General features: G+C 42.9%; 1 protein-coding gene across 1 annotated transcript in view; it reads right to left on the bottom strand.

Moving 5' to 3' along the window:
- Window positions 1-21,963, bottom strand: part of BMPER (BMP binding endothelial regulator) — a 292,909-nt gene that overhangs the window by 11,497 nt on the left and 259,449 nt on the right. Inside the window, exon 18 of the mRNA XM_060195832.1 lies at window positions 2,498-2,628. Within this exon, the coding sequence (XP_060051815.1) occupies window positions 2,498-2,628 (131 nt within the window). The remainder of the gene's footprint in view (window positions 1-2,497; window positions 2,629-21,963) is intronic.

Genomic DNA, 21,963 nt, shown 5'->3' with positions numbered 1-21,963 from the left:
AATAAAATTGATGATGTTCTGATGACAGTCATATTAAATCAGGATGGATAGGTGGAGTCTGACTCCATAGATTTCATTCAATTTCTTGTAGATACAAGAGGAGAGAAAGGAAGCTCACAACCATTCCACCTCAACTTTAAGAGCCTGTCACACAGTAATGTGAGTTTTTTAAAATAAAACCAATGAGCCTCTAAGAAGGATATATTGATAGAGATGCTTTTTTTTTTTTTTTTTTTTTTTTTTTTTTTGCTGCAGAAAGTGATCCTAGATGTAAAGATGAGACTGGAGTTTATAGAGGAGGAAGTATTTCCAAAAGGGAAATTGGCGGACATTGAAAGGCCTTGGTGTTTTTCAAGGGCATATACTAGTGATTGTTTTAAGGGGTGACTTTGGAGTGCTTTAGAAGCCTCCAAATAACCATCATCCTATTCCCCTAAAGTCCCCCTGCTAAGCATATCAATTAAATCAGTGGTTTCAACTCTGGCTGCAGGTCAGGTTAAAAATAAACAAACAAGGGGCATATGTCACAGTGTGCAAAGACCGGGCTCTTTGCAAGTGGTGAAGCAGGGCTAGAGACAGTCAGAAATCGAGAGGGAAGGGGAAGATAGGGAGCCAGAGAGACACCTGCAGCCCTGCTTCACCACTTGTGAAGCTTTCCCCCTGCAGGTGGGGACCAGGGGCTCAAACCTGGGTCCTCGTGCCCTGTAACATGTGCTCTCCACCACGTGTGCCACCACCCAGTCCCGCAATCATCTATAGTTCTTTATTGAAAAGTTGACTATTCCTTGACCAGGTTGACAAGTATTCAGTTGTTTCTTCTTCACATTGAAATATGTTACTATTGGCTGAGCATCTTCTATGAATGTCACACTTAAAAAAAAATGTTGGCACTCTATTTATTTACTGGATAGAGACAGCCAGAAATTGAGAGGGAAGAGGGAGATAGCAAGGAAGAGAGACAAGGAGACACCTGCAGCCCTGCTTCACCACTCGTGAAGCTTTCTCCCTGAAGGTGAGGACTGGGGGCTCAAACACACTGTCCTATGTGTGCTCAGCCTGGTGCACCACCACCCGTCCCCGAATTACACACTTTTCCAGAAGTTTCACACACACACGTGTGTGTGTGTACATAATATTGGACTCTGACAGAAAAACATACAAAAAGGACATGCTTTTTTTCAAGGACCCCCTGACATACATCACTAATGCTAGTAAATAACTCTACATAGTAGGTATTATTATAAAATCCAAAATATATATAGACTCTCATCTCCCTTTTTTGCACACTGCTACCATCTAGTTCCTGACACTATAGGTTTCTTTTGTTTGTTTTTCAACCATATAAGGGCATCCTCCTCCCTGGCCATCTCTGCTCTCAGTCTTGCCCCATCCAATCACAGTAACCAGGGGAAATCTTTGAAAAGAGGAATGAGGTACACTGAAGATGCATTGGTAGCTTCCACTTCTCTTTGAATAAACGCTAGGTTTCTTCCCAAGTCCAGCATAGTTCTGCATAGTCTGTCCCCTGCTCTACTCCATTCTCAACTTGGCCCCCTTCCAACTGATCTTGTCCACTGTGCTCAACTCATGCTACTCCCTCCCTTCCACTTGGGGAGTGTGGGATTGTTCCCACCGTATGACTATCAGATCTGATTTTTTTTTTCTGCATAAGCTCCTTACCAAGACACCTTTCAATTCTACAAGGCCCATCTGAACTAATTCAGGAGGTAATATTTCACCATCTTAGTAGGTATGCATCCCTTCATTTATTCCTCCCATTTCTCTGCCTTATTTGTTTCCTCCATAACACTTACTATAATTCGCAAGTCTTTATTGTTGAGTTAGTTTCTGCTTGGTTCTCTTACTGAACTTCCAGCACCTTAATGACAGGGGCCTCACTTCTTACAAGCACCATGGTTCCCACAGTGATCAGCATGATAACCAAGACCTCATCACTTATCAGAAATATTTCTTGAATGAACAAAGAAGTACATTTCATAGTTACCAAGGGGCTAATTAAATTGCCTGAGATAAAAGAGCAATAATAATTACAGAAATACAGCTCCTAGAGGGAAAAGAACAGAGAAAGTATTCTGGTAGATGTTATATTTCTCTCAAAATAAATTAAAAGAAAAAATCCTGCTTGTCCCAATGACCTTAAATGACTGTAGCTGTCCTGAATCTCCTTTGCTCGCCAAGTCACCTAAGCCACAGCTGTGGCTGTCCATGTGCTAAGTGCATCCAGCTGGTAGATGGAGGGTGGGAGGATTTTGCAACAGTGGAAATCCTTAAATCGTTAAAACCTGCTTGTCAGAGAGCATTTCTCTTCAGTGATTTCTGTTTGGCCCTGTGAGAAACCCCTGTGTCTTAGCAAGTTGTAAACCATGTGGGCCACTTTGGGGCTTTCCCTTTGGTCCACAGAGGAGGCAGCCATTGCTATTAGCAAGTGGACACTGTCATGGACTTCTGATGGGCGGATCCAGCAGCAACTACTCACCTGCACAGCTCTGCTGAGGCTCCCAGTGGACGCCAACACCCTCTCTCTGGCAGGCCCGAGTATAAGCCAGGAATGACTCGCAGTAGCAGTTTTTATGGACTGGACATTCACACATGTCTGTCACGCACGACCTAAGGGAGCCAAGGGAAAGGTATTTTATGATATCAGGTTATCATACACCTTAAAGTAACATGGTTGGATGGGAGGGAACCAAACCGACCCTCATGTGTGCTAGTATAAGCTAGAAACTTAAAAATGGAATAAAGCATTTCATGGGATGCATTCTGGATACCAATGAGATTTGCTATTAGATCCCCCCCCCTTTTTTTTAGAGAAAGACTTTACGTTTTTTTTCTGCAATAATAAAAATGTTACCCACATTTTCCAAAGTCTGAGCTGTGAGCCATGTCTGGTTATTGAGCACTTGAAATGATCTAATGAAGCTGAGGAATTAATTTTTTATTTGATTTAACATAAACTTAGCTGTAAATAAACATGTGACTAGTAGTGACTAATTTGGAAAGGTAAATCTTTCTCTCCATATATAGATACAAGGTGCTGTCATGTCACCAATGACTCTTATGAAAAAATAACAGCTTCTCAGGTTTCTGCAAAACACTCTCATGGCCAGCCTAGGTCCCTCCACCACCATCGAGCACCAGGACCTGAAAGCTCCCCCAGCCCCAGAGTCCTTTACTTTGGGGCAATACACCAAACCCAGTCCAAATTCTAAATTGTTTTCCCCCTTTCTGTTCTTATTTCTCAGCTTCTGCCCATGAGTCATACCATCACATTTATCCTTCTTTTTCTGGCTGATCTCACTTCACAGGATTCCTTCAAGCTCCAGCCAAGATGAGGTGAAGAAGGTGAACTCATCCTTCTTAATAGCTGAATAGTATTCCATTGTGTAGAGAGAAGACAACTTTCTTAGCCAGTCACACATTGTTGCACCAAAAATAATAGAATAAAATAAAAGGATGTGGAAAGAGGATTTAAAGGAAGGAAATAGAGCCGTAAGAAAGTATTTCAGCTTGTGCACCACAACCCTTGCATGCTTAAAGCTCTAGGCCCTATCACCAGTGGCATAGGTCATAAATGGTTCTGTATTATGAAATGATATAATTTAAAACACGTATGGACAGCTACATCCAATGAATGGAGACTCCCGGGAGTCACGTTTTAAGCACACATTTCATAATCCCTACCTACATGGAATCTATCCCATCAACAGACCATCCTAGGCCCTTAGCCATCATCAATCATTTATCTGCCCTTGCAGAGGAAGAGGTGTGTTTATTATATTACTTGACAGGCAAGAGGGGCAACCTTTGCATAAAAAATATTTGTCAAAATCATCACTTGATTTAAAAGATTTCAACATATTTTAACGACTTTAATGACTTGAAAGATGTGTTTTGCCACAGGGGTTAAAATGATGTCTTTTCTTCACTTGTCAAATTGATCATTTTTACAGAAAATTGTGCCTAGGGTTTGTGCGAACACAGGAAAAATAAGTGGCCCATACGCTGCTGACACTGTGAAACTGTTAGTTCTCAGGGTGAGCTCCTGGTGTGCATTCTCCTCTACTCAGATACTCCGTGCACTGTCTGACTTACTCTAACAATGTTGGAAGATGAGGAGAGTGCCATTGCCGGCCCACTGAACAGACGTGTAAAGACTGGGAAGTTGGAGACAGCAATGAATTGCAAAGTGGAATGCTGATACCAGATCCAGATGCAAAACCAAGACTGAAATTCAGATCTATCCGATTTTTTTATTAATTTTTTTCTTTATTTTACTCGATAGAACAGAGAAAAATTGAGGGGGGAGACAAAGAGGGAGAAAGAGAGAGAGAAAGAGAGAGAGAGACAGAGACAGAGAGAAACATGCAGCATTGATTTGACACTTGTGAAGTTTTCCCCCTGCTGGTGGGGCCCAGGGGCTCGAACCTGGGTCCTTGTGCATGGTAATACATGCACTTAACCAAGTGCACCACCACCCGGCCCCTATATCTGTCCAATCTCAAAACATATATATAATTTTTCAATGACCCAGAATATTGCGCGTGTGGCTGCAGTGTAGCCAGCTCTTTCCTAGAGAGAGTGAGGTAGAGTCACTGTATCATTTGCCTCTGGTGCTCTAGTATTCCAGCTTGGGTCACACTCACGACAAGGGAGACACCGTATCTACCTGGTGAGCCACTTCTCTAGTCCACAAAAATCTGTCTTTCTAGCATTAAGAAGAGCTGTCTAGAGAGTCATTTGGCAATACTTGTATGTGGTCCTAACAGGGTCTGAGAAGAGGAATTCTAAACCTCAGTAGATATGGATGAAACCTTCACATGTTGAGGTGTTCATCACAATGATGAAATGGAAGAAGGTGTGGGCATCAGTGAAACTGCCCATAGCAGGACACAGGAGACTAGTTAATGAATGGAGGCAGCCTGCTCAATGAGATGCTCTGTAGTTAGTGCAGTATTTGAAATAATACTTTGAATGTGGAGAAATAATCAAGAAAGAGCTACAGGAAAAGAACATGGCAGCAAAACTCTGTTTCAACATCACATGGTCACCGCCCCCCCCCCCCACACACACACACACACACACACACACACGACCACTAACAGATAACATACCCAATGTTAACAATAGTTAATTCTGGCTGGCAAAACTGTGGCTTTTCCAGTTAGAGAAGCCAGACCTCTGACCTTCTGTGGCCCTTAGAGGTCTTTGGCCCAGACTCCCAGAGGGATCAAGAATAGGGGATTTTACCATGGAGGGAGTGGATATGGAACGCTGCTGGTGCGAACTGTATAAATTGTACCCCTCTTATCCCACAACGTTGTAGATCATTGTTAAATAATCAATAATAAATTTTAAAAAAGAAGAAGCTGAAAAATAAGAAAACACTAAGCAGAACTTGAACTGGAGTTGGTGTATTGCAGCAAAGTAAAAGACTCTGGGGTGGGGGGAGGGTTCAGATCCTGGAACAGGATGGCAGAGGAGGACCTAGTGGGGGTTGTATTGTTATGTGGAAAACTGAGAAATGTTACATGTATACAAACTACTGCATTTTGTTTTTTGTTACTGTGTTTCACTGTTAACTATAAACCATTACACCCCCCAGTAAAAAATAGTTAATTCCAAAAAAAAAAATTGTGGCTTCTATTTTCTTTCGATCTGTGTTCTCTGCAATGAATGTCTATACATTTCCTAATGAAGTCAAGCACAGTTTACTTTTTAAAACAATAAAAAGGATAAAGTGGATCATATTATTATTTACATCCAAACTGAGCAACTAGAGGGGAAAATAAAGAGCAAAAAATAAATAAATAAATAAAAGAAAGGCAATCTGAGCTGACGTTTACACACCATATTTCTCTAACTTATTTAGCTGATTTCTTTCAGTGGGTGTGTCAGCGGTCTGGACACAGCTTTGCGCTGAGTCACTCTGTGCTGGCCTCACACTTTGATCTCATTGCTTTACTGAACTGTGAATTTGACCTCCAGAGAGATGGAGCTGGTAGTAGAATGATTATGCGTGCTTCTGCCGGCTCCACAGGAATGAATCAACAGAAAAAAAATAAATAAAGCATTCTCAAATGTATTTCATATTGCAAGGAGGGACATGTTACTATTATTCAAATATTCAATTTGTACTTGTCATACTGAATAATTCAGTATGACGAAAATCTAATTGATGGTACGACAGAGTTGGGTTTGTAGATGTTTACGGAAGATGGCTGTCTCATCCTCCCTCTTTGTAACCTGCACTCCTGTAAATTCATAACCGCTTGATAGGATTTGACCACTTTTAGTAGTTACTGAGATTCATGGTTTTGGTCCCTCGGCTTTCAAGTCATTATTCTTTCATCATTATGCCGTGTCTGACATGGAGTCCTTGGTCTGCAAACACAGCTGCTCCAATGGGAAAAGCTGATTGGGTTGCATTTTAATTGGGCCTTTCCTGGGAGGCTCGCAGGCAGAGCCGGCTCTTTGGGTAAATTCAACAAAACCACAAATGACTGATAAATTCCCTGATAAATTCAACAAAACCACAAATGACTCCCACCTAAGCAAGTCACTTAAAGCGCACTTTCCAACACAGAAGGACCTAGAAATGATTTTCTGATTTCTGGATCTTGCTCCTGGCATCATTCCTTCCAATGGGAGACGAGGAACAAATCATCGATCTATGGAATTTCCATGACCCAGTCATACAGTGATACAGAAACAGGTTGCCAAGAACCACCTAGGGCCCTGGTGGGGGCACTAGGGCCTTCCTTCCCTTCCTCCCTCCCTTCCTTCCTTCCTTCCTCCCTCCCTCCCTCCCTCCCTTCCTCCCTCCCTCCCTTCCTTCCTTCCTCCCTCCCTCCCTCCCTTCCTTCCTTCCTTCCTTCCTTCCTTCCTTCCCTCCCTCCCTCCCTCCCTCCCTCCCTTCCTCCCTTCCTCCCTCCCTCCTTCTCCCTCTCCCTCTCTTTCCAGTCAGGGAAAGTCTCACTAAACCTCAGACTTCCTTTTGCCTAGTGATGACTGTCTTGAATATACCTTCTTGTCACCAAGAAGTATCCAATGCCTGCTCATGACTGTTTTCACACCACAAAGGCCTTTTCCTTTAATCATTCAATATACTGTAAAAGGCAGTAGCCTTGAAATTCCCTTTTTATGCAGTTGTTTGTTAAGTGCTTTTAGTATGAGTTGCTTGTAGTATGAGGTGGAAAATTCCTTGCCCCTTCCCCCTTGAATAAACAGGACCTAATCAGTGAAGGCCACCCATTGTTCGAAGGACCCTGCCTGGGGACAAGCCTTATCAGGACCTTTGCACAGACTTTGTGGTGTGCTGTCTATCGGATGGGTGGTCATAGCCGATGGCAGGAGGATGTGGCGACCCTGCCTGGTTGAATTCTATCTGTGTGTGATCTTACTATATTTGAAACTAGCCCACGCTTTGCTTTGAATGGATCATGTTTTTGCTAAGTTTGAAATGATTGGATTTTGTGTTTGCTATAGCCTGTTATTGGATGTAGGTTGATAAGGTGATGTGTTCCCCCTACCTGAATGTAATCTGAATTCCTATAAATTGTGTGTTTTGAGCCTTGTTCAGGGTCGAGCTTGGTAGACTAACACCAGTCACCATCTCGGCCCGGATTGCAATTCGTCAATAAACATCCTTGCTTCCTTGCAGTGGATGGTGGTTTGATTTCTGCTCGCTAACATATATGAGCTCTATGTCTCAACAAATCTCTTGATAATCTTTCTTCAAAGCACCCAGTACAGTGGTATCCAAATCTGTTCCTGGTCAGTTTGACCCCTAAAATCTAATGTAGCACAAAACATCTTCCAGGGAAATTTTACCAACTTCCCCCACATTGTCATAAATACTACCATTTACAAATCTATTTATTTATTTATTTTTATTTATTTACCATTTTTATCAGAGCACTGCTCATCTCTGGTTTATGGTGTTGCAGGGGATTGAACCTGGGCTTCGGAGCCTCAGGCATAAGAGTCTCTTTGCATAACTATTATGCTAATGACTCCTTCCCTCCCAGAAATCTCTAAGATTGCAACTCCTAGCCACATAATGCTATTTAAATGGAATGTTTTTGTCTTCTTCCAGACTTCACCACTCAGAGTCAACTTTTTTTCAGACAGAAAGATAAAATAGTAAAGTTTCCTCCAGTATGGGGGTGGGGCTGGGGGGGGGGGGTGGCAGGTGGGGGTGGGGCTGGGGTGCAGTTCAGATCTGGAACCTGAGTCATGGATATGAAAAAGCAGACAGAATCCAGGAGAGCTATGAATCCAGCCTCAATGGGAATTTACGTTGAATGAAATTAAAAAGTTCAGTTCCTCACTCACAGCGGGCCGATTTCTAATCTCCACTGTCTTGCGTGGCTGTTGGCCACCGGGGTGGATACTGCTGAACGAGAGGGTTTGTTTCCATCACTGCAACAAATTCTACTTTATGGTGACTTAGGGAATATTCCATCCTTGCTTAGACACCATCCCAGCCCTCAAAGGCATCAAAGCTGGATTTCAGTCTACTTTTCTAAATTTCCTTCCCTCCCGTATTTCTTTTCATTCTTTTCCTTCCTTCTGTCTTTCCTTTTCCTTTCCCTCCCTCCATCCCTCCCTCCCTCCCTCCCTTCCTCCCTCCCTCCCTTCCTTCCTTCCTTCCTTCCTTCCTTCCTTCCTTCCTTCCTTCCTTCCACAAAGTCTCACTAACCTTTAGACTTCCTTTCACCTAGTGACTCCTATTTTGAATATGCTTCTTTGGCAGGGAGAAGTAGCCAGTGCCTGTGCGTTAAGACTCAGTTCAAAATTTTCACGTAAGCTCCCTGAGTGGCCCAGAAAAGCCCCTTCCCTGAACCGCCAGACAGCAGCATCCCAAGGGCACGGATTTTGTGTTCACCTCTCCTCTCTGTCAGCGCCTTCCATGGCAAGGGCTGTGAGGACTTCTGAAATAAGCTGCTTCTTATAGGAGCATGCTGGTTTTTTTTGTTGGTGGTGGTGGTGGTGGTTTTTGCCTCCATGCTGTTTTTAAACTGATCCCCTTGCTTGTATCCAGGGCTTTTGATTTTTATTCAAGCAATGGTTAGGGAAAAGGGATTTAGTGAGAACATTCTGCCTTAATGACATTTTCAGAAAAAGCACATTTTCAATAAAGTAAGTACTATCTGCAGCCCTTCGATGTTAAGAAGACAAGCCTACGGTATTGCTGGACTCAAAACATCAAACATGCCTCTGCCCCTGAGCAACGGCCTGCCAAGTGGTTTTCTTTCTGCTTTTCCGGCCCAGGGGCCACTCTTGTCAGAGGAAGGAGGTGCATGTGTCTTTGCTACCCAGACACAGTTCTGAGAAACAAATATTGACCAGTCCACAGAGCTTCTGGGAGACTAGAGTGAGAGCGGCCAGACACTCTGGGAGCCAGTCCTCCAGCGTCCTACCTTTCCCTGCTTCCCCCAGCAAGCATCTTTGGCTGGACTAAGATGCTCAGTCCTTGGCTTTCCTGAGAGCAGGAATCAAACTGGAGTTAGAAGGTGACTGGAAAACCACATTGGGTTCGCTGCAGTTTCCATGTTTATTATTATTATTAATTTAATTTTTTGATCATCATAAATCTGTTGATTGGATAGAGGCAGCCAGAAATTGAGAAGGAAGGGGGAGACAGAGAGACAGAGAGCCACCTGCAGGCCTGCTTCACCACTCACAAAGCTTTCCCCCTGCACATGGAGATGGGGGGGGGCGGGGGGGTGACCCTGATTTCTTGTGCACTGTAACATGTGCACTCAGCCAGGTGCGCCACTGCCCGGCTTGGGTTTTCCTTGTTTATGGGACATTCCAAGCAGCCAGTGAAGGTATCTTCAATGTGACTGGATATAACTCAGAGGGGTATAAAGCAGAGCACACAGAAGACTGAGTACTGAGAGGACGGACAGAGGCTACCAAGAGAGTAGCTACAGTTTTATTCAAGTCATGTGTGCAACTCAGATTTGAGCCCAACCCCCACTGCCCTGGATGGAGCTTCAGTGCTGTGGTGTCTTTCCCTCTTTGTCTCTTTCCATTTGAAGAAAAACAAAAACAAAAACAAAACAAACAAACAGAAAACAAAGACAGCCAGAGTAATGAGACTCCAGTAACAAGTAATCAGTATATGTATATGCACATTCATATATACACATATATATACATAGTTAATTTCGTCTGCCCAAGTTGCAGATGCCACTGTGACTCCATCCTGACTTAGGTCATTCTGGTACATAATGAAATCATTTGCATTCGTCAGTGAATTCACTGTAAAGCATTAAACCCCTCAATTAAAACTGTGAAGCAACCCCCCTGCAGGTGGGGAGCCGGGGGGGTTCCAACCAGGATCTTTGTACCGGTCCTTGTGCTTTGCGTCATGTGCGCTTAACTCGCTGTGCTACAGCCAGACTCCCTCGCCACCTCAGGTTTGAAACAATATTGATTGCTATAATCCTCCTCACATTTCCCCAGGAGACAAGTACCACTGCCAGTACAGCAGAAGCTGGCTTAGGCGGAGCATTTCAGAAACAGACACTTAAGGAGTCGTTTCCCTGGGATGACGTGGGCATCAGCAGACAGGACTTGTGTCAAGACTGGAATTGGCTATGGCTCTCCACACCCTCCAGTGTGAACAGAGTCCTTCACACTTGAGTAAAGCAGAGTCCTATTTCCCACAAACACCGCACATCGTGCATCAGACCCATTCTGGCAGCTGGAGTAACTTCTCCTTTGTTCTCTGCCAACCTACTTGACCATCTGTGAGCACCATGCTCCCCACCCATGCTCACGGCTAAGTCTGCTTGTATCTGAGGCTGGAAACATGCACCCACCAATTTATCTGTCTCATGCCAGAGGTGCTATGATTTTTTAAAGGGCATCCAAATTATCAGACTCTCTACATACAAGGTTAGAAATGCTTCTTTGGGAGAAAGATGAGTTAGCCTTCTTGTCTAAAACAATGAGTTCACAGAGTGAAAAGTTGGCTGTGATTAAGTAAGAGATGTTTACTCACTTGTGACTATTCTAGGGGCAACTCCTCTTCTCTTTTTATTACTGATTTAATATCAATTTACAAAATTACAAGATAACAGGGTACAACTCCACACTGTTCCCACCACCAGAGTTCTGAATCTCTAATCCCTTTATTGGAAGCTACAGCTATTCTAAGGTTGCAGATAGGGGTTAACTATTTTTTCTCCAACTATGTGTCTGTATTTGTATATATTTGGCTTTTTTTTAAGGTTCCATATTTTCTTCCTTTCCAAGTCACACCTACACCTATTCCTAGATCCAAATGTTCCTCCTTTTTCCCTCTTCTCTCTCTGGGTCCTGATGGAGTTGGGGTTCACAGCCCTCTGATCATCTTCCCTGCTGTCATTTCTCCCCTACTGGGAGTCTGGACCAAAATTCTCTTTGAGGTACAGAAGGTGGGAGTTCTAGCTTCTCTAACTGCTTCTCGCTGGACATGGGCTTGGCAGGTGGACCCATACCCCTAGCCTAACACTCCTCTATTTCAATTTGGGAGAACTAGGTTCCTTTTAACCAACCCAGGAGAGGGGAAGCCAGGTCATTCGCCCCCTCTAGTGGCCAAGAGTTAGAGAGCCAAATAACCTTAATTGCAGCATTTGGTTTTGACTTCACTTTTAGAGGGAGACTGGCGGACAGAAAGAGCTTAAAGAAAAAAAAAAAGAAAGAAAGAAAAAAAGACTGTATGACAGAAAGTAAATCATTCTCTCTTAAGTTTGCATCTAATTATGCACTGTCACATTCAGTGTAAAACAACTGTGAGCCTGGCTGGTGGATTAAATCCCTGCAGATTCCTAAGAGTCTCTCCTGGAAGCCTGCACAGAGGGGAACAGAGCTGAATGAAGCAGACACGCCAGAGAGCAGGCAAGGCAGGGAAAGCGTCTGTGGGGGGAAAGTCTCAGATTTTTCCACGTTGGGCAGAATCTGGTGCTTCACAGACTGGTGGTTTTACTTCCGCAAAGATAACTGAATGTAAGTGAGTACCAGACCTAAGCAGGAGGGGAGCAGTCTCTGCTGTGGCAGTGCAGTCACAGCTACGGGTGCCGGCATGCGGCTGGTATCTGTCCACGTTCTTGGGCAAATCTCCTTGCCCATTGGAAAGTGGCTGGGTTCTCCAGTTCCAGTCTTCTCTTACCCCATGTCCAGATAGGGCTCCGCCAAGTGCTCAGCCCGTCCTAAACTAGGTGACAGACACACACAGAAAGATCTCATGAAAGAGAGTCAGGCTGTAGCGCAGCGGGTTAAGCGCAGGTGGCGTAAAGCACGAGGACCGGCGTAAGGATCCCTGTTCGAACCCCTGGCTCCCCACCTGCAGGGGAGTCACTTCACAGGTGGTGAAGCAGGTCTGCAGGTGTCCGTCTTTCTCTCCCCCTCTCTGTCTTCCCCTCCTCTCTCCATTTCTCTCTGTCCTATCTAACAGTGACGACATCAATAACAACAACAACAATGAAAAACAAGGGCAACAAAAGGGAAAATAAATAAATATAAAAATAATAAATAATAAACTATTTAAAAAGAAAGATCTCTTGAGGAGCCAGGTGGTGGCACACCTAGTTACGCACACATGTTACAATGTACAAGGCTCTGGGTTCGAGCCCCTGGTTCCCACCTGCAAGGGGAAAGCCCCATGAGTGGTAAAGCAGGGCTGCAGATGTCTCTCTGTCTCTCTGCCTCTCTTCATCTCTATCTCCTCTTTCCCTCTCAATTTCTGACTGTCTCTATCCAATAAATAAGTGAAGATAAAGAAATTAAAACAGATATTTCAGAAATGAGAAGGCTGACCTTATTCAGAAAATTAGATTTGTCCCCTCAGCGAAGAGCCCCTCAGATTATATTTCTAGCCCAGACTCAGTGAGATGAATGCCATCTTTGACATGGAAACCAACAAACACTAATTGACGGCCTGTTGTATACAAACCCTTATGCTGGGCTCTGAGTGGGGATGCAGGAAAATGATCCCAACTTCAATCTGGGGCCTTCAGAAGGCCGTCGGAAAAGCAGGGCAGGGCAGAACTGCGGCCAACAGCCTGACAGTTAAAGACCTTCAGTCTACGGTGTTCTAAGTGTAGGGCTGCCCCTGAGAGGGGCGCGTTCTTTAAATGGTATTCCCAGGGTGTCCTGCTCACCCCTGCAGAGGAAAGGAAAGGAGAGCATGCCCACACTGGCATTCTCACAGAACAAGCTATCGGCAAGGCAGCCCACTCACGTGAAGATTATATACATACATACATATATATATATTAGATAGAAACAGAGAAAGAATGTGAGTGGGGAGTGGTACGACTGGTTAAGCACACATGTCACCATGCACAAGGACCAAGGTTCAAGCTACCACTCCCTACCCACAGGTGGATTGCTTCATGAGCTGTGAGACAGATCTGCAGATGTCTGTCTTTCTCTATCCTTCCTTGTCTCCACACCCCTCTCAATTTCTCTGCTGTCATAAAAACAGAAAGAAAAAGAAATATAAAAACATAAAAAACAGAAAGAAAAAGAAAAAAAAACGACCACCAGGAACAATAGATTCATAGTGCAGGCACTGAGCCCCAGTAATAACCCTGGTGGGGGGAAGAAAAAAGAAAGAAGAGATAAAGAGAGAAAGAAAGAAAGAAAGAAAGAAAGAAAGAAAGAAAGAAAGAAAGGAAGGAAGGAAAGGAAGGAAGGGGATGGAGGGAGGAAGGAAGGAAGGAAGGAAGGAAGAACAGAAAAAAGAAAGAAAAAAAAAACAGAGTGGGAGATAATGAAAAAGACTATAGTTCCAAAGCTTCCTTCAATGTACTGGAGGCCAGGCTCAAACCTGGGCCGTGCCCATGGAAGAGAGCAACTATCCAAGCACATGATTCCAACAGCTCCAGGTAAAGAAGAGTTCATCACAACATCTGGACAAATCCCCCAGTAATGTTATTTTGGGAACATTCTTTTACCCTTTTATTTGGCCACTCTTTGTATATAACTGCTCAGTGGGGTGACCTCTTCTCATGGCCACTAACACCAAGTCCTAAAACAAGAGGGAAATTCAGCCACAAGCCGAAATGAAGACTAGAAGTAACACAAGGTCCCAGTCTCCCAATTCTGTCCCCCGGCTCACGTTCAGAGCTAGAAGGGCGTGTGTAAATCATGTGTAAATCATGTGTAAATGGTATTTTGCTTTCTCTGTTCCCTCACCTAGAAAAGCATTCCCCTCAACTCCATTGTCTGGGACTTCTAGCTCCTCTGTGCTTCTGGGAAATCTTATCCCTTTTGTACACACCAGTGCCAAGATGGATCTGCCTGTCTGGACCTCATCTCCCTGCTGAGAACTGAGAGTCCACACTCAGAAGTGGCAGTGAGGAAAAGCCACAGAAGGAAGGACAACTGGCATCTGGAGGCCACACCCCAGCCACACACAGCAGTCACCCCAAGCCTGGCTGCTTCAAAGGAGCCGGCCCTCCCTTTGGTCTTTTTCACATTAGGTGGTGGATGGGTGCCAAGACCCGCAAACCCTCCACTATGTGCAGGAAGAAAAGGGTGGCAGGGCAGCTGGCCCCAGAGGACGCAGCACATCTGCCATGCTTTCTGGCTCCACACGAAACAAGCATTCATATCCAGTCACTGCATAGGGGAGGGTTTTCGGCACCCTGGGCCCTCCATGTCCCTGTAGGATAATCCCTGTCACTACCTGCACCCTGTCCTTGTGTGACTGAGCTACTCGACGCCACTCCAGGACAGACAGACTTTGCTCACAGACTGTTTCCTAGCGAAGTGTATAAACTCATAATGTGTTTTTCTGGATGAGTTGTATTAAAAACGTTTATGTAGTCAAGTCCAGATACGTTGATTACTAAAATAGCACTGTGGATCAAAAGGCTGAGAGGACTTAAAGGATAACTGAGCACCCCTTGACTTAAGTACTACCACTGGTCACAGGAAATAAGATCTGGAAATTGGATTAGCAGTTACATTTTCACAAGCATGCTGGAGACAGTGATCAACCTGATTTGTGTTTGAAGGTTGAAAATCTGTGACAATCTAACTGAGAACGTAACTTTCTTTCAGTAGACTGGCAGTGAATAAGAAAGAAACAAATGGGACACTAGTCTAGTTAGAGGGGATACCAAGTGTGTGTGAGTGTGTGTGTGTGAGTGTGAGTGTGTGTGTGTGTGTGTGTGTGTTGAAAAAATTTAAACATGTTTTTGTATCAAGGCAAAGAAAATGAATCACTTAGAGGAATATAAAGAAAAGTGAAGAGAAGGTTTAGAATGTAGGATAAAGATTACCTTTTGATTCAGTTACACATGCCAGCATTCAAATTCCTTTCAAAAGCAGAAAGGAAATACATAAAAGTGTCTGTGTTAATACCAACCCCAGCTGGGAAGTGTACATATGAAAGATCAAGGTTAATTTCTACACAATCAGTTAAAAGAAGGAATGCCAACAATTTAATATAAAATATCTATCAAATACAGGAGCAGAAATGAAAATTTGCAAGTGGTATTTTAAAAATTTATTTATTTATTCCCTTTTGTTGCCCTTGTTTTATTGTTGTAGTTATTGTTGTTGTTGATGATGTCGTCGTCGTTGGATAGGACAGAGAGAAATGGAGAGAGGAGGGGAAGACAGAAAGGGGGAGAGACAAATAGACACCTGCAGACCTGCTTCACCTCCTGTGAAGTGACTCCCCTGCAGGAGTGACTCCCCTGCAGGTGGGGAGCCGGGGGAGGGGGTCTCAAACCAGGATCCTTATGCCAGTCCTTGTGCTTTGCACCACCTGCGCTTTACCCGCTACACTATCGCCCGACTCCCCACAAGTGGTATTTTATAGGTAAGGAAGGACAGAGAATAAGATGTCTACTCCTCTTCAGCTGTTGCATCCCAACACCAATGGTCAACAGCCTGAAATAAAACTGAACCAGTGTTGGAATCAGATATAGATTAACTGTTGGAGAAATGTATCCTTAACCTCTTCAGGATATAAGATAACATGGCAACTGTTCTAGGCCTTACTTGTATGATCTATAATTAATAGTAGATCTTTTATTTTTCTCCAAAAGCAGGGGAGCTAATATTTAAAAACCATTTTTGGAGGGAGGGGTGTTTTTCTAAATGTTTTCTTCCTAGATAATCTCATAGTCTCAACTGCAGAATAAAAGTGCCAGTAGCAGCCACTGCAGCAACTCATCTCTGTGGAGAACAGTTAGTGCACAAATATCCTGCCAATTGTCGGGATGACTCATAAACAGCCAGAAAATTATAGAATAAGGAGTCTCAAAAAACCTCAGCAAACATTCCTCCCTGCAGGAACTCCTTTTATAACATCTCTGACAGATGGCCATACATCTGCAGTATGTCTGGGATAAGAGCTCAGCAGCTTTTTAAGAATTTAATTCCTGTGATAGACGATTAAGTTTTCTCTCAGGAAGTTTTCCGATATATGAACTGAAAATGTGTTCTCTGCCTCCTGTTACATTGTGAAATCAGTCAGTTCTACTCCAGTTTCCATAGGCTATCCTCTTTCATTGCACTACAAAAAAAATCATCATCATCATCATCATCATCATCCACTGGAAAGCTAGCTTTGGGGAGAACTTCTGGAAATATTCCTATTATCCCATTATTATATTCCTTGTGCTTTATTTACTTTCATACCTGAACCTATGTATAGAAGTTTTTTCCCTTGTATTTACTATTGAAACAAATCTCTGCAGAGGAGAACTCTCCTACTCTGGGTTAAAGATAAAAAAAAAAAAAAAAAAAGGTGGTGGTGGTGGTGGTAGAGTTCCTACTCTAAACTGAACAATGCGCTGAAAAACTGCACCGTGGACAGAAAAGCAATGACTCCAAAGAGCAGTGCAGTATTATTAGGAGAGTTTAATGAGAGAGAGAGAGAGAGAGAGAGAGAGAAGAGGAGAGGAGAGGAGAGGGGAGGGGTAGGGGAAGGGGGAGAGGGAGAGGGAGAGGGAGAGGGAGAGAGACAGGGAGAGGGAAAGAGAGAGGGAGAGAGGGAGAGAGGGAGAGAGGGAGAGAGAGAGAGAGAGAGGGGGGGGGGGGGGAGAGAGGACTCATTCTGGAATGGAATGTAGGAGTCAGAAAAACCTAGAATAGAATTCAAGGCAGAAGCTTCCTTTGACGACCATCATAAAGGAAAGAACACATTTGAAGGCAAGAAAGAAGGAAGAACTTTTCAGAAAAGTTGTACTTTGGAAATATGTTTTTGTTTGCAAAGCCATGTGTGACATCTGGGAGTTAGTGAGCATTAAGAAGTAATAGGAAACAGCCAGAAAGACAGCTTGTACTCATGTAATAAACTGCCTTACCAACCTAAGAGGCAAAAATCAAAGGGCCCACTGAGAGACAGATCTGTGCAGAAAAGTCAAGTAGAAAGCAGACTTAGTGCGGATTCACCTGCCAATGCCCATGTCCAGAGGAGAAGCAACTACAGAAGCCAGAACTCTCAGAACTCTGGACCCCAAAATCACTTTGATCCCAGAGAGGGAGAACTGATGGGGGAAGAGGGCTGATAGAGGATTCTGAACTTCAACTTCATCAGGACCTAGAGACAGAGAAGAGGAAAAAAAGAAGGACATTTGGATAAAGTAATAGGTTATAAGTGTGACTTAGAAAAAGAAAGAGAGAAGATGGGAGCATTGAAAAAAATGGACAATACATACAAATATAGACAAACAGCTACAGAAAGAATAGTCAAGCCATGTCTGTGACCTTGGGAGAAGGACTGTAGCTTCCCATGGAGGGAGTGGGGACACAGACTCTGGTGGTGAGAACAGTGTGGAATTATACTCCTATTATCTTATAATTTTGTAAATCAATATCAAGTCACTAATATAATTAACAAAACAAAACATACCTGAACAAAAGGGATTGACTGGCAGTAATGTCAGATGGGCTGAAAGAGGTGGGAATTAGACTTTTCAGGTGACTCAATGGGGGGCAGCGGTAGAGCAAAGGTCACAGTCAGGAATCTACCTGTTGGTGGTGGTGATGCCATGCGGTGCCTGGAGAGGCTGAGAAATCCCACAGCTCGGGAGATAGGAACAGGTATAGTCTATAGAGTTTGAAAAGGGAACGCAAGTTGGGGGAAGGGGGAGAGCTATAGAGTCTGTGAAATAGCTCCTTGGACAGCTTTGCCAGGTGTGTGGCCAGGTTCGACTCCAGCCCGACTGCACTGAAGAAAGACTTAGTGCTGAGGTCTCTCCCTCTCCCTGTCCCTCTCCCTGTCCCTCTCCCTGTCCCTGTCCCTCTCCCTCTCCCTCTCTGTCTCCATCTCCGTCTCCATCTCCGTCTCCGTCTCTCTCTCTGTCTCTCTCTCTCTCCCTTATCCTCTCCCTCTCCGTCTCTATCTAAAGACAAGGAGAGCAAGGTGTTAAGACCTATGTTTAAAGGCTATCAAGAAGATAAATGCAAAAGGAAGACATGATACCAGAGGAAGGGGTGGAAGGAAAATATTAATAAAAACACTGAGTGCTGATAGCAACAATGAGTTCAAACCTTCTCAGGATTCCTTGTCATGAGCCACTTACTGTTTCAATTAAAATTTACTTTGCACCTGCTACATGAAGCCATCCTGCTTCCAACTAGTGATATAAAGAAGAGGTAATCAGAATCTCTACCTTCAGATATAAAGTAGAGGGAGATAAATATATATTTTTAAACATCTTAAGGCCAGGGAGATAGTTCAACATATTAAAGCACAAAATCTGCCTGCCTGAGGTTCACTGGGGTCTCAGGTTCAATTGTTGGAACCATCATAAGCCTAAATTGAGAGGTGCTATGGTCTTGGTGTCTGTCTGTCTGTCTGTCTGTCTATCTATCTACCTTTCCTTTGCTCCTCTCCCTCTCATACATAAAGATACATAAATATATTCTACAAATAAAAATTCTGATATGATCCACATTAAAAGATGTATGAAAAATTGCAGAGACATCAGAGAAAGAAATGACCAACTGAATTGGGAATGTGGACAGTATATTCAAGAACACTTCATTGACGGGCGATCCAGTGTTTTCTAAGGCTCCTAATGACAGGAAAAATATAAACTATTACAAACATAAGGACATAAAAATTCAAAAGATAAGACTCATGATATTTTATCAAAATAACTAAGCTGAATGTAAGAGTTGTTTTATACTTAAGGCTTTTATATCAATGAAATTTGATGATATATTTTAACATCAATAGATAGGTGTGATGATATAATAAATTAAAATTTTATTATCGTATTTAAAGCTTTGAAAAATGTTAAAAACTAAACAGAATAATATATCTTTGACCCAATAAATAGTGTCTATCTCAATTTTAGGACACATAATTATTGTTAATGATGAAATATTAAGAAAGTTAAAAGGCATGTCAGTCAATTAAAGTCAAAGAGTGCTTTCCAACACTATTAAGTAATGGTATTCTTAAAACAGCATCTTCTAAAATTACACAAAGAGACAAATAATGGAGAAAGAACAAAATTACACTTACTTGACTATAATATGATTGTTTATAATTAAAAAACCAAAAAAGCCCAAAGATGTAAAAAATGAATCTCAATAAATGCCAGCTGTAACTATTAGTAATTCTCATGTACAATACCGCCTAGTCAACACAAAAGAATAAGACTTTTAAAATGCATAATCTGGGGGTCGGGCGGTGGCGCAGTGGGTTAAGCGCATGTGGCGCAAAGCGCAGGGACCAGCGTAAGGATCCCGGTTCGAGCCCCCGGCTCCCCACCTGCAGGGGAGTCGCTTCACAGCCGGTGAAGCAGGTCTGCAGGTGTCTGTCTTTCTCTCCCCTTCTCTGTCTTCCCCTCCTCTCTCCATTTCTCTCTGTCCTATCCAACAACGAATTGCGTCAACAAGGGCAATAATAATAACCACAACGAAGCTACAACAAGAGCAACAAAAGGGGGAAAAAAATGGCCTCCAGGAGCGGTGGATTCATGGTGCAGGCACCGAGCGAGCCCAGCAATAACCCTGGAGGAGGAAAAAAAAAAAAAAAAACATAAAATGCATAATCTGCATGAATAAAACAAAATGCATTTGTCGAAAAGGAAAAAGAAAGCCTTCTATCTTGGGATAACACAGCAGGCTGTATTTTATGTTGAAAATATACACCATGTATGAATTCATATATTAGAAAAATCACAGTGATATATTTGATGAAAATAATGTAAAAACTCGATTTGGCATGACAGTTGGAGCTGGGTGGAGAATTAGTATCTACCATGAGAGAAGAGCCCATACAGAAGAGAAACTGGAAACGAAGGGGTAGTGGTGGTTTGCGGCACAGCGACTGGAGTTGCCCAAGCAGCCAAAGAAATGATATCCAAATATTTCAGAGCTTACGTCAACATGATTGAAGAGTTCATCGTGAGGGTTACAGAAGAGAGACATTCAATAACTTGGACCTTCAACAATTAGTTGCCTAGTGTTTATTTTATTTGCAGGATGTTAAAGTAGACAAGGAAATAAGAAAAATTAAAAGAGCAAATAATTCAATCCCACATTCATGGAGGAGTTTGAAAGGCTCAACCTTAATCCATAAAACCTATGTGCATTTCTTTAATTACAGATAAAATAACATAATATAACATGAATCTTAATTAACTTAACATTATGAAAAGAGTCTGTCTACAAATTAAGGAACAAACAAAGGAGAAACGACATCTGAATGGATAAGAATGTAAACCCACAGAGAAAAGTTTATGTAAAACTGGCCCATGAATCTGGTTCAAACTAAGCAAATGCAGAAAATGCCAAATCATAACCCGAGAGACAACAGGGGACGTTTAGAAATGAAAGAAGAGGGTGCACCTGGTTAAGCACACACATGACAGTGCTCAAAGACCCAGGTTCAAGCCCCACGTCCCCACCTGCAGGGGCGAAGCTTCACAAGAGGTGAAGCAGGGCTGCAAGTGTCTCTCTGTCTCTCTCTTCCTCTCCCTTCTTAATTTTTGTCTCTATCCAGTAATAAATAAATAAATATTTTTTAAAAATGAAAGAAGAGTTGGGTCTCTTGACCTTTGATTCTTAGTTTTGATAGCACCGTAGAATTTCCGGAGTATCAAACAGCAGAGGGCAGGGTAGATAGATAATAGTTATGCAAAAAGACTCTCATGCCTGAGGCTCTGAAGTCCCTGTCCCAGTTCCCTGTACCACCATAAGCCAGAGCTGGTAAAAACAAACAAATAACAAGAGTCTTTGAAGTTCCTGACTTAATTGCTCTGAATGTAACCAGTATATCAGGAAACTGTCAAGTGACTCCCTATGCAAAGAAAGGTAAAAGGCTCCACCTTAGTGTTTATAAAAGCACTAGTGCTTATTACAGAAGCCAGCCCTTCTACACTCCATTAAGAATTTTGGTCCAGACTCCCAGAGGGATAAAGAATAGGGAAGCTTCCAGTGGAGAGGATGGGATACAGAACTCTGGTGGTAGGAACTGTGTGGAACTGTACCCCTCATATCCTAAGGTCTTGGCGATCATTATTAAATCAATCAAAAATTATTTTAAAAAAGGACAGGTTGAGAGGGGTGGAGGTTGGGGGTTGTCGCACCAGTTGGGTGCAAGCACTACCATGAACTAGGACTCAGGTTCCCATCTGTAGGGAGGAATATTCACAAGCAGTAAAGTAGGGCCGCAGATCTCTCTCTCCCTTTCTGTCTGCTCATTCTTTCTTTATCTCTCACTGTCCTTTCAGTACAAAGAAATGAGAAAATCATGGACATAGGGAGAAGTGGATCAGTCATGTGTGCATTGAGCCCCAGCAATGAGCCTGTGGCCATTTAAAGAAAAAAGACATCTGTGCTATATTATTTATAGAAATCATCAGCGGTATCAATTATAGTGAGTGAACTTACTTTTTAAGAAAATAAAAAAAGAAAGAAGATAGATTTTTAAGTCTTCCATAAACTTGGCTAGTTTTTCCAATCTTA

Source organism: Erinaceus europaeus, chromosome 8, assembly GCF_950295315.1.
Source record: "Erinaceus europaeus chromosome 8, mEriEur2.1, whole genome shotgun sequence".
In the NCBI taxonomy this organism is placed as follows: domain Eukaryota; kingdom Metazoa; phylum Chordata; class Mammalia; order Eulipotyphla; family Erinaceidae; genus Erinaceus; species Erinaceus europaeus.
Note: the sequence above shows the minus strand (reverse complement) of the source record. Positions and strands in the feature narration are given on the sequence as shown.